General features: G+C 39.4%; 1 protein-coding gene across 2 annotated transcripts in view; it reads right to left on the bottom strand.

Annotated features, from left to right (window-relative positions):
- The window catches only part of usp31 (ubiquitin specific peptidase 31), a 93,096-nt gene that overhangs the window by 40,062 nt on the left and 39,529 nt on the right, over positions 1 to 13,505 (bottom strand). For both annotated transcript variants that reach the window (XM_033040880.1, XM_033040881.1), the window contains exons 3-5: positions 9,635 to 9,772; positions 5,207 to 5,295; positions 3,787 to 3,879 (exon numbers count right to left, since the gene is read on the bottom strand). In XM_033040880.1, coding sequence (XP_032896771.1) covers positions 3,787 to 3,879; positions 5,207 to 5,295; positions 9,635 to 9,772 — 320 coding nt within the window. The remainder of the gene's footprint in view (positions 1 to 3,786; positions 3,880 to 5,206; positions 5,296 to 9,634; positions 9,773 to 13,505) is intronic.

The following is a 13,505-nucleotide window of genomic DNA, read 5'->3' as shown; positions in this document are numbered from 1 at the left end:
TGTGAGCCAGCAGAATAGAAACTAGTAAAGAGAGAGGTGTTTCCACATGCCTTCACAGCTTCCATAACACCATGTCCCTCGATACCACGGTATTTGTAATAAAAGCCCATCGATATTTTAAAAACATGCTGTGAGGAGACTGAATCCAGGATTCGTCAAAACCTGTGAGCAAGAGTGGAGATTTTAATTGCCGTAATGATTGATGTATTTGCATTTATTGCCAGGAACACAAACCTGCCTTCATCAATGGATTTATGGTGGAGAGGGTCAATAACTTCAGGTTCCTGGGCATGCATATCTCTGAAGATCTATACTGGGTCCAACACATTGTTGCAGTCACAAAGAAAGCCCTTAAAATCTCATTTGATACGTCGACAAATTTACACTACCTACAACAAGATTCCACCACAAAGTGCATCTGCCCCCTCCCCTTCCAGCATTCTGAAATGGCCATGCCCCTTGCAACTCCCTTGTCAGCTTGCATCTCAGCATTGCTCCTACACAGAACCACGTTCAGCTGTACAAAGCAACCTTGATCTAAGCAAAACAAACATGTACTGTTTAAATGTATTCCATATATTTTTCCTCCACATTTATGCCAGCAGCTTTAAATTCTGTAAGCAACAAACTTGGGTGGATAGGAATGTTTAAAGCCTTGTCCCAAAACTGCAACATGCTTTTACTTCCATATACAGGCGACGTAACACTTTCCTTTGGAGAGTTTATATTTAGGGGAGAGAGAGATAAAGGCATTCAGGAAAAAAAAACCCTCAGCATTCCTAATTTTGCTCTGAGACATAGCAGGCCGTTCAACATTAAACAGATGTGCTTAATCAACAACAATTATGATGCCAGTGAGAACTGCAAGTAGCACACCAACACAAAAAAATGACCTGCCTTTTGGCTGTTTTCCAAATTCATGGATCACATGCAAAAGTCCCATTGCAATCATGTTACACTGCATCCATTCACAATCCGAATGAGTCCACACTTTTTTTTTCTCCGAATTTCTTTTCATGCGTTTAATAATTGCATTCTTTATCCAACTGAGAGCACTGTGTACTAGTTTATCCGAGCAACACAAGTAAACTTCAGCACTCTATATTGATGTCTGTAAACATTCATCTGTAAACAATGCACCTGTCAGACTTTTAAAAATGATTCCACCTGGTGTGGTTATCCCAGAAGACTATAATAGCCATGAAACTTGCAATATGATATTATTGCATGGCATCTGGCTGGCCCAAGGCATCAGCATTCTTTCTGCTCTTCCCCTCCAATATTGTTTCCTTCATACACAGGAAAATTCCAACAGATTCATTCTTCCGGACTGAAATTTTATCTGTACATTTACACCATTGAATAACAATAAACACACTGCTCAGCCCTAACCTTGAAGAGAAGGCAATGCATTTTAATAATTGCAGATCAGACCTTTGACCTCACTTCCCTGCCTGATCCACACAGCTTGACAATATACACTGCTCTATAATTCAAAAATCTATGTCCTGCTTTGAATTTACTCAATGCTCAGATTCCACAATTAGGATAAAAAGGGACAGAAGGCTGTGGAGGCCATCAATGGATATTTTAAGGCAGAGATAGATAGATTCTTGATTAGCATGGGTGTCAGGGGTTATGGGGAGAAGGCTGGAGAATGGGGTTAAGAGGGAAAGATAGATCAGCAATGATTAAATAGCGTAGACTTGATGGGCCAGGTGGCCTCATTTTGCTCCTATCACTTACGAACATGAAAACTCCAAAGATTCTCAACCCCAAGAGAAGAATTTTCTTGCAATCTTAAGCGAGTAGTTTTTCATCGTGAGACTGGCAGCCTAGTTCTAAATCATCCAACAAGGTAAATAACCTCATACCATTCACGTCCTCAGAATCTTACATTTCAATTAGATCATTCTTGCGAACATAGCAGTAAGACCCAATTTGCTCAATATTTTCCCAAAAGACGACCAGTTTATTCGGGGAACAATGATAGATAGAAAGCAACTCTTCTCAGTGGGTAGATTAATACCAGAGAATATAGATTGAGATAACTGACTAACCAATATGATAGATTCAAGCAGAAATATTTATCTGTAACAGATTATGATGGTGTAGAATTAATTGCTTGAAAAGTTGGTGGATGCACATTCATCAGAGGGAATAGATGCATGCCCAACAAACAGAAACTTGCAGGGGTATTGGTCAAATTTACAGAGTTATGCAGCATGGAAACAGGCCCTTTGGCCCAACTCATCTGCACTAAGTTGCTGAATTGAGCTTGTTCCATTTGCCTGGGCCTGCCCCTATGCCTTCAAATAACCTATCTGTGTAACCACCAATCTATTTTAAATGTAATTAATTATACCTAGTTCTACCACTTTCGTTGGCAGTATACGTACCACCATCTGTGTGGAAAAAGCTGCCCTTCCAATTCCTTTTAAATCTTTCGACTCTCACCTTAAATACATGCCTTGCTCTGGGGAAAATAATGTGGCTGTTCATCAGCTAGGCCTCTCAATATTTTATATGCCTCAATAAGGTCAGCTCTTAAGTCTTCTACACTCCAGGGAAAAAACAAACCTTAGCCTATCCAGTCTCCCCTTATAACTCGAACCCTCCAGTCCCAGTAACATCGTAAATCTTAGAACATAGAGCAGTACAGAACAAGAACAGGCCCTTCGGCCCACAATGTCTGAGGTGAACATGATACCAAAATCACCATTTATCTACCTGCACATAACCCATATCCCTCCATTCCATGCATATCCACGTGCCTATCCAATGCCATCAACATATCTGTTTCAACCACCACCCCCGGCACTGCGTTCCAGGCACTCGCCACCCTCTGTGTAAAACTTGCACTGCACATCTCCTTTAAACTTTGCCCCTCTCACCTTATAGCTTTCCCCTCTAGTATTTGATTTTTCCATTCTGGGAACAAGGTTCAGACTGTGTACCCTATGTCCGCCAGTCATAATTTGATTTACGTATCAGGTCTCCCTGCAATCTCTGGCATCCCAGAGAAAACAAACCAAGTCAGTCCATCCTCTCCCTGTAACTAATACCCACTAACCCAGGCATAATTCTGGCAAATCTCCTCTGCACTCTTTCCAAAGCCTCCACATCCTTCCAGTAATGGGGCGACCAGAACTGCATACAATACTCCAAATGCAGCGTAACTAAAATCCTATAAAACTGCATCATAACTCCCCTGTCCTATGAATGCAAGCATACCACAGGCTGTTGTTACAACACTATCTACTTGTGTTGGCACTTTCAGGGAGTTATAGACTTGGACTTCAAGATTCCCCCTGTGTATCAATGCAGTTAAGGGTCATGTCATTAATTGTATATTTTCCCCTTACAATTGACCTCACACTTCAACACCTCACACTTGCTTGAATTAAACTCCATCTGCCATTTCTCTGCTGATTTCTGTAGCTAATCTATGTCCCGCTATATACCAAATCAATATGACTAAATCACTATTAATCGCATATTAATCATAATCGTTTTGCATCCTTTTTAGTTTCATGACCTCAAGAGTGGGACTAAATGCATACTGCAGGCATGGCATTCTCTGTGCTCTCCTGATATAGCTGGCAGTGTCCTGAAATTAACTCTCCCGCTCCATCTCCCTGGCATTGGACCACTTTAAACCCTCTACTTCGGCCTTGGATGCAATGCATTCAGTATCAACAACATTTGGTAATGTCACTTAGATATTCTGCAGGATTGATAGAGGCCTTGAATTCTAAGAGTAATAGCTGTAACCAAAATTCATACCGGGTCTGAAGGGGAGGGATAGGCAGAGAGATGCAGAGAAATGGGTCAAAGGTGTTGCTCTGTTTTTGACAATGGGGACATGTCAACGAAGACCTAAAATAGAAAAAAAAGAGAAACAAAAGACATTTAGATGTCAATCTATTAAGGATTTCTCCAACACAGACAGACATTTGGGGTCTTACAAAAATTTCAGAATTCTAAATTGAATCTAGAAATTGTACTGCAGTAAGCAAAGGGTTTTTTTTTTCTGGACCTTCAAAACCAAGGTCTTCAGAAGGAGAGATTTGAGAGGGCGCGGTTAATCTGTGATTTAAAAAAAATATCATTATTCATTCACAGCATCTGGGTGTCATTAATAAGTCAGCCGTATTTATCATACTGAATTTTCGTCGGAGGCATCACCACTGCTAATCCTCTATGTTATGGTATTCTCATAAAATCATTGGATGGGAGGTTCCAGGATTTGGGCCTATTGACAAAGTTTTAGAATGGTCTGAGACATGGAGAAGGTGCCAATGACAATGGCAACTGCTGCCTTCGCCATCTGTGCAGAGCAGTTCTTGGATAGGGAGGTACCTGTCACAGTTGCTTCTTGCATTATTTGGATGATGTCAAATGTAGCCACACTCAGCCAGTGGTACAAGCAGATTATGTTTAAGGTGGTGCTTCGGGTGCCAAACAAGCCAATTACTTTGACGGAGATGCTGTTGAGCATCTTGAGTATTGCTGTTGATACATATTTTTCTAATGACCAGATCCTTTAATTTTAAAGGTTATTGCTTGATATATTATCCAAGATAATGAGTGTAAACATACATTGTTTCAAATAAGACCATGGATTTTTTTTGGCATTCACCCAAGAGAGGCGGGACCTCTGTTTAGCGGGTCCCTTAAATGGCACCTGTTTCGGTGCAGCATTCCTTCAGCACTCCACTGAAATGTCAGTCTGCATCCCAAGATCATTTAACTCAGAGGGGAGGCCCTCTGAGCCCTGACAATGCACATGGAGCAGCACAAGAACAGGAGTTTAAACCAACTCAGAACTAATGCAGGATTTTTCAGATGCAAGCAAAATATCAAGTATCATACACTGAACAAGTATATCCTAGGCGTCCAAAGGCATTCCAGGCACAGCAACAATTTACTGCTGAGTATACCAATACATATAGTGACATCATACTTTCACCTCTGTTGAAAAACTGGTCCTTGAGAGGGAGGTTATGATTATCCAACATCAATACATCAAGAGGAAAATATATTTTAATTGTACAGAATCCTTCACAATATCCAAAGGAATTATGCTTTAAGTGCAGATACTATTGCAAAATACCAAAAGTACTGAAAAGGTTTTGGAATATTTTTGACATACAAAATAATGAACCCTACTATTTTGTCTTTCACTTTAAACTCTAATACTCACCTATACTGTGCTTGAAAGAGCTCCTGTATAAAGCTGCTCCTTGCTGGGAGAGCTGGCCCTTCACACAACCCATCCTCGGTTAACGGAGGCTGAATAAAAAAAAGTTACTGTAAGATATTCCATACAACAAAATCAAATTTTCTGCGACTCATAATATAAAATTAGCAACAAGAGAAATGCTACCGCAACTTAACACCAGGTTTATTATTGCTAGATTAAGTTAGAATTAACTTTTGTTCACCTAGAAACTCATGAGAAAAAATGGTTTGATAAGTTCGCTCTGCTCGTTACAATAAACTGTTGACATTTTTAGAAATAGCCAATAAATAATTTAAAAAGTAATTGTTTTAATGTGCACATTTAAAAACTAAAATCATAGGTGTAGAAGCACGGTGTGATGGTTTAGTTATTAAGAATAAAAATATACCACTGATAAGTACATGCCTAGCATCAATTCTTACAAATGATGCTGAAAATGCACAAAAAACAGGACAAAATTAAACAAAAATGGGAGAAATGGAAAGAACAAAAATCCAAAAAAAAGCATAATTTCAGGTCAATCAAGTCACCAACCCGTAATGAAAAGCAAACCATGCTGCTGAAAGTATGCTGATAAATTACATCATATGGTCTGTTTATTGCGATTATCCAACTGCTAGCCAAAGACAAGAAGAAACAATGTCAATTCAATGAGCTAATGGCAGTCATTCATTTGCCTAGGCTGCAACATTCATAGATACTGCACAGATAAATTCATACTCTCATCCTTGGGTAAAAGCATGATTATCAAAGCATTATACAGGCAGTCTCTGAGATGCAAGAGTCCGTTCCGTGTCCTTAGTCGATTCTTTCCCCCCCCCCAGTCAGAAACATCTGATTTCTATAGCCATTCATATATCACCCTGCATAAATGTCCAATCATTATTTTATTTCATCAAATATACACACTAATGCTCCACAGCATACTAATAGAATATTTACTGATTAGGTAATTAATGAATACAATGAAACATTTTATTATCTTGAAAAATTCCTGAAAAGTTTATGGGAGAATTTGCCCACGGCTGGATTTCCATACGCTAGGTCTACCGTAACACGGGGTGCCCCTGTATTTGGAAGCGTAGAAGTTCAGCCTCGTGCGTTTGATTTTTTTAAATTAAAGGATACCATTAAAGACAACACTGCCCGTCCCTACAATTTCAACTTTGCTCACACGTGCAACCATTTGTAATTGTAAGCAAAAACACTCACAGATCCTTAGAGATGCATTAACCCAAACAAAAGTGGGAACGGAAGCACATTAAGGGCTATCCTAGAACACTTTTCCTCTCTCCTTCTCCATTCAATTTCTGGATATTAGTAAGCAATTTTGTTTTGTTTATTAAAAGCGATAACATCTAATTAGATTATGTTGCAAAATTAAATATTGTTCTTTTTCTTTTGGCAGAGGAGAGAACAGGCATTGCTTGAGATATTGCATAAAAGCACTCTGAGTCAGTTTGGTCTCAAATTTTCAATTCATTCTGGACCTCTGAAGTAACGGTTCTTTCCACAGATGCTACTTGTAGCAATGTTACAAAATTTTGAGATTTTAAAAATCAAGTCTGTAATTTATCCCATCAGATAAAGCATAAAAATAAGTTTAATTTGACACCTAATTCACTTTCATATCTCAAGTATTTAAAAAGTTATGGCCATTTTCATACTGGGAAATGAGCATCTTGTTCCCTATTGATTTTCTATGGACATAACAAAAAAGCTGTGATCGTGAACAGTCAAAAGCCCATAACTTTCTTAAAAATTAAGAGAACTGAATGAAATTTTCAGTTATCATAGATTGAAGCATTCTGAAACAAATATAAAATAATCTTACTTGGATGACCTGAAATTAAAGCATATAATTAGTTAGTTACCTAATTGTAGCTAATTTCAGACTTCAATTACTAGATCTAAACATCTATCCATTTCTTAATAAATGATTAACATTTTTAAATAGCCTAAATGTCCAAATAATATTCACAAATAATTCACAATAAAACATGATTTTTAAATCTCATTTACATTAATTTATAGGCCAAATGGAAGGAATTTAGTGTTTAATTGCTGTAAATAAATGCCCATTTAAATCAGCTTTCCAGTGGGTCCCTGTGGAACGCGCTGGTTTAGAACGTTCACATTGCGGTAGATTTGTGCCCCCAAACGCTGAGAAAAATACTGCGGGATATAATGGGCCCAAATTGAGCTACTCGCAATATTAAACTTTGTATAAAGGGATCTTTAGAAGCCCTTTTTAATGTAAAAATATACAACCTAACTTCTGCTATTTGCTTTATGAGACCCTGCGGTTGCTGGCTGTCGCGGGTTTAGAGATTGATTTTTAAACTACTTTAACTGTTATTCAAGGCCTTTAAACCTAATAATAGCTTTTGCGACGGGGTCTTCCAGCGATTTTTCGTTAATAATTAACTAGGCTGAACATTTTCGATTGGAACAGCTTAGAGAAAATCGCGTTTTAAACCCGCCCCCTCTAAATGGCGCCAAAATCGCGCACACTTGCAGCGACAGATTTTCAACGACGCTTCAGGTAGGCTTTGCAACATACCTACTACTTGATCTGCTGAGTGTTTCATGCATTTTTTGCTTTATTTTAATTTTTATCTATACTTTGTAGCAGATGAAAATCAATATTATATAGAATAAATAAATCCTAATTATCTTTAAGAAATTAGTCACCTGTGATCCTGGACTGTTGAAAAGTAATCGGGGTCAAAAATAAAATGAAATTCACACACCAATGGAAGATACCCACACCACAGTAAGCATATATTGCAGCCACCTGCCTGCTCTTGATTGCCGTACAAGGCTGGAGACAAGAAAATACATTGAGTAAGATTTGCCAATTCTTTTTTTTCTTTAAAAATTTCAACAAGCTTGAGTGACAGAATTGTGACTTTGGCAAGAGGTATATTAGTCATGCACAGAGCAGTGTTGTATCCTGTATAATGGAGCAATACTTAGAAGATAATAGCTATAGTCTGTTGCTGAGAACTTCCGAGCATGTGTGCTATATCTCTCTCTCTCCTCATTCTCTCTCACGGAAAACATATTTGCCTATTCCCTCAGTCTTCAAGCTGCTCCTTGAATGAAACCCTCAGTAATTGTCTAGCATGCCATAACAAATGTCACTCACATTAGCAAGTATGGCCCTTTGAATGTTTCAATCTCCTTTGTTTCTTCTCACTCTCACTTATGTACAGCAGCAGTTTTGAAGCTCTAAATATTTCCTGTGCCATATTTTATTTGCACTCTAATATATTTAATAAACTTGTTCTGTCCCATGTTATCTGCCCATTTCCAATCCAATATAATCTAAATTAATGGTACTCCGTCATATTCTGCAAGTTTTAACTACAAGAATTTTCTTTGTGCTTACTTTGTAATCAGCATTATTTTTGACTAATGCTTTGCTTTTCAACCTTACATCTTTTTAATATGGAGATGTATTTGCTCTATAACACTGTTTCAGGACAGCAACGATATTAAGAGAAATATATCAGGGATACTTTAAAATAGCTTCATACATCTAAAACATCTCACTATTTAAGTTGATCCCTACTCTCTTTTCTGCCTATATTTCCACCACACGTCAGTTTACAATGTAAGGGAATTGCAGAGTATTTATGTAATAGAATCGCCCTATGCCAAACTCGTAACGTACAAGGGTAGAGCATTTTCAATCTCTAATCTAGAAAGGTTCTTGCAATCGAGTATTTTGGGCATCTCACCGTAATTAATAAAAATCCAATAGTAGTCTATTTGCATACTCAATAGAGTGCAAGGAGTGACAAGCAAGAAATGGGGAATTCTGTGGCTAGCATCCCACCAACACCAAGAAATAAAAAACAAAAAACATGTAATTAAAGAAAAACGGGGGGAGAATTCCAGTTGCATCAGCAAACGGAGAGCAGCCATTTAAGGTGTTTGGCAAAATAATTAGAAGAGAAACTAGATTTGTTTTCAATAATTTGTCAGAAATATTAAATTTAACGCTTGAAAAAGCAGATAAACTGAATAAATACTTCAGTCCTACTATAAAATTTGCTGAGCCAAATGATCTGCTTTGCAGTGGTAATCAAAATAGATATATGTTTAAGAAGGAACTGTAGATGCTGGAAAATCGAAGGTAGACAAAAATGCTGGAGAAACTCAGCGGGTGAGGCAGCATCCATGGAGCGAAGGAAATGGGCAACGTTTCGGGTCGAAACCCTTCTTCAGACTGAAGAAGGGTTTCGACCCGAAACGCTGCCTATTTCCTTTGCTCCATAGATGCTGCTTCACCCGCTGAGTTTCTCCAGCATTTTTGTCTAGCCCAAATATATAAATATATTTGAAGTTTGTTCCATTTTCGAATAACTAAATCAATCATACCTTGGCAGGAGGCCTCCCATTTGGTAAAACAAGATTGTTCAGGTCTTCATGGACTCTGTCAAGAAGCCATAGGAGGAACTCTTGAGCATCATGTTGTGAATTGCCACGATACTGGAAAGCATTCTTGGATACAACATTCTAAACACAAACAAAAAGATACAAGTTTATACGAGAAAAAATATTTTACATTTACATTTCTCACTCAGGACACCCGATTATTTAGAAGTTATCATTGTCTCAGCATTGCAATGCACCGCTGATCCCCGCAAAATCCAAATGATCTATTTTAGCAATTGGAAATCTAAGGGTAAGCAGAAAACACAACAAAAAAAACTATTGCATTAATCCAAGTATGATGAGAGGGCTTATTTAAATGTCTTTAACAACTTCATAAGAATTAAGGTGAAATGAGAAAATATGGAACTTATAAATATTCTTAGAAGGCATAACAGAGAGAGGTAAATGGAGAGATTTAAACACAAGGCTTAAGGAAGTAGAGCAATCATACACACAGAGAGTGCTTTGACTGAGATTAACACGGTCAAAGTTACCATTACTTTACTTAACTGCTTGGTAAATGACATAATAATACAATGGCTTACAATGGCCTGTTTCCATTATCATCGTTATTTTTATGCATTTCTTTCATTCATTGTTCTTTATCTCTCCATATCATCATCTACATCTCTCGTTTCCCTTATCCCTAACCAGTCTGAAGAAGGGTCTCAACCCGAAATGTCACCCATTCCTTCTCTCCAGAGATGCTGCCTGTCCTGCTGAGTTACTTCAGCTTTTTGTGTTCAAGAAGGAACTTGACTTGACTTGTGCTGGAAAATCGAAGGTGCACAAAAAAGCTGGAGAAACTCAGCGGGTGCAACAGCATCTATGGAGCGAAGGAAATAGGCAACGTTTCGGGCCGAAACCCTTCTTCAGTCTCCAGCTTTTTTGTGTACCTTCAGCTTTTTGTGTCTATCTTCAGTTTAAACCAGCATCTGCAGTTCCTCTTAGACATAATAATAGTTATTGAAATGGTGCAAATGAAGTTCAGATGCATATAGAAAAGACAACATTAAACAAATCAATTACTTAACTACATGTGGACATTAATATTAATAAGCTTGCTATTTGAGACAATCAGTGGATTCTGCTATTCTGGCCAAACTGATATCTCTAACCAAAACAAATCCTTCCTTCTCATTAACCATTTGTTGGAACATCCCATGAATCAGTTGACTGAACCGTGAAGCTACGGGAAATGTAGCCTTCCCTCAGTCATAACACCCACATCCCAAGCACCAAAACAAAAGAAACCCAGTGAAGAACAGTGCTTCAATTATTGCAAGAGCTATCTTATGAATTGGTCTAAATAACAGTTATGGAGAATGCATGGACACGTGGCATCAAGTACCACCCATGAGCCAGTTCATTCCAGTAAACAGACATTTCAATTTAAACAAAAAGTAAAAAGTGAGAAACAAGATACAGTGCTGGAGCATTGCTGGAGAACATGGATAGATGACGTTTTGGCTTAGGACCTTTCTTCAGACTGATTGTTAGCTGGAAAAGAGAAGGGGCAGGACCCAGCCTGGAAAGTAACAGGTGGATACAGGTGAGAGAGGCGGTTTCATAGGCAGTTGAACAAAGGCCAGAGATGAAAAGACAAATCGTGTGATATAAGGAAAAAATAAGAGCTAATTGTAAAATAAATAGACTGATGTAGAAACAAGAAACTGCAGGTGCTGATTTACAAACAAAAAAAAAGACAAAACGTTGGAGTAACTCAGTAGGTCACGCAGCACCTCTGGAGAACATGGAAAGGTGACATTGAAAATTCAATGTTCATACTATTGAATTGCAAGCTTCCCGCCAAACCGCCCGCACCCAGATACCCAGCAGCCACAGGAGATCCATCCAGGGATCCCACAATACCAGCAGTCCTTCCAAATGAGACAGAGGTTCACATGCACCTCCTCTAACTTCATCTACTGCATTACTGATCTGGCCTCCTTTACATTGACAAAGCATAGAATAGGCAACTGTTTTGCTAAACAATTGCATTCGATCTGCCTAGGCCTGCTGGATTTCCCGGTTGCTAACCATTTAACTCCCTTTATAAACCCACCCCCTTTCTTTCCTCTGCCCCAGCTGGATTCACACATATTTCTCCCCTTACCAGTTTTTCCCCTTCCCCACCCCTTTCTACCTATATTCCTTTGCCTTCACATTTCGCATCTCCTGTCCTTATCTCCATACCTCACACTTTTTGGCTTTGTCTCTGGCCTTTGTCCAACCATCTGCCAATTAACCTCCCCCCCCCCCCCCCCCCCCCCACCCCCCCCCACTCCTTCTCAGCCGCATCCATTTATCACTTACTGGATTTTGTCCTGGCCCCACCTCTCTTCCAGCTCCCCTCCCCACCACAATCAGTCTGAAAAAGAATCCAGACCCAAAAAGTCACATATCCGTGTTCTCCAGTGATGTTGCCTGAACCGCTGTGTTAAGGGCCTGTCCCACTTGGGCGTCATTTACGCGACATAATTTATGCTTCCCAACGCAGGATGCGTGCGTCGTGACGCGCGCATGGTGCGTCGTGACGTAGGCAGTAAAGTGCGGCGCTCCAGGATTTTGGGATGTACAAAATCTTCGCGCGCTACCTGCGTGACGCGCAAATGACGCCCATGTGGGACAGGCCCTTTACTCTTTCTAATCCAGCACTGCAGTTCCTCGTGTCTCCACATGTGCAACCTGTTTTATAGATTGATACAATCATTCATACAAATATTCATGTTGACCATCAATTCACAGTGCAGCACAGTGGCGCAGCAGTAGAGTACACCGCCAGAGACCCAGGTTCAATCCTGACTACGGGTACGGTCTGTACAAAGTTTGTAAATTCTCCCCGTAATCTGCGTGGGTTTTCCCCAGGATCCCCGTTTGCCCCCCACACTACAAAGACGTACAGATTTGTATGTTAATTAGGCCGGTAAAATTATAAATTGTCTCTAGTGTGTGTGGGATAATGTTACTGTGTACGGATAGCTGGTCAGAGTGGGCTCGGTGAGCCGTAGGGCCTATTTCCGTGCTGTATCTGTAAAACTAAACTAAGTAACCATTCACACCAAATTCCCACTAATCCCATTGTATTCTCCTCAGTCCCATCAACTCCTTCCAGATTCTACCACTCAAATAAACTAAGGAATAATTTACTGTGGCCAATTAATGTTTGGGACACGAGTGGAAACTGAAACACTCAGAAAAAACCTATGGGAGACCACAGGGAGAGCACGCAAACTCCACATATAGGGCACTGGAGGTCTGGGTTAAACCTGACTCTCTGGTGCTTTGAGGCTGCAGCATCACTAGCATTGTCACTGTACCATTGTTTCTTTATCCCCATCACCCCCTCGCGACTCTCCCAAGCCACTACCACTCAGTCCATCCCCCATCTCCCCCTAAAATGTGGTAATCTGAATCTGGATTACTGATAGTGTCTGCAACTATCGCGTTCATTAAAAGGTTTCTTCTTCCACTTTCAAAATCATTTCATTAATCTTGGATAGACAAAAAAGCTGGAGAAACTCAGCGGGTGAGGCAGTATCTATGGAGCGAAGGAGTGGGCGACATTTCGGGTCAAGACCCTTCTTCAGATTAATCTTGTATCGTTTGTCAATCATCCAAATTCCAGAAACAGATTTCCTCTATTGCTTCTAATAATAGTAGCTCCACAACTTTGAAAAAATTGTTCATATGGATCAAAGTTATCTGCAGGACTGAAAGTTAACGGTTAAATATAGAGGAGATATGATCTAGCGTCTTGTGCAACAAGATACTTCCTGAGTTCCTATGATTGCAAGAATGTTGATAGAACATT

Source organism: Amblyraja radiata, chromosome 22 (genome assembly GCF_010909765.2).
Source record: "Amblyraja radiata isolate CabotCenter1 chromosome 22, sAmbRad1.1.pri, whole genome shotgun sequence".
Taxonomy (NCBI): Eukaryota; Metazoa; Chordata; class Chondrichthyes; order Rajiformes; family Rajidae; genus Amblyraja; species Amblyraja radiata.
This window is presented reverse-complemented; position numbering and strand designations above follow the sequence as displayed.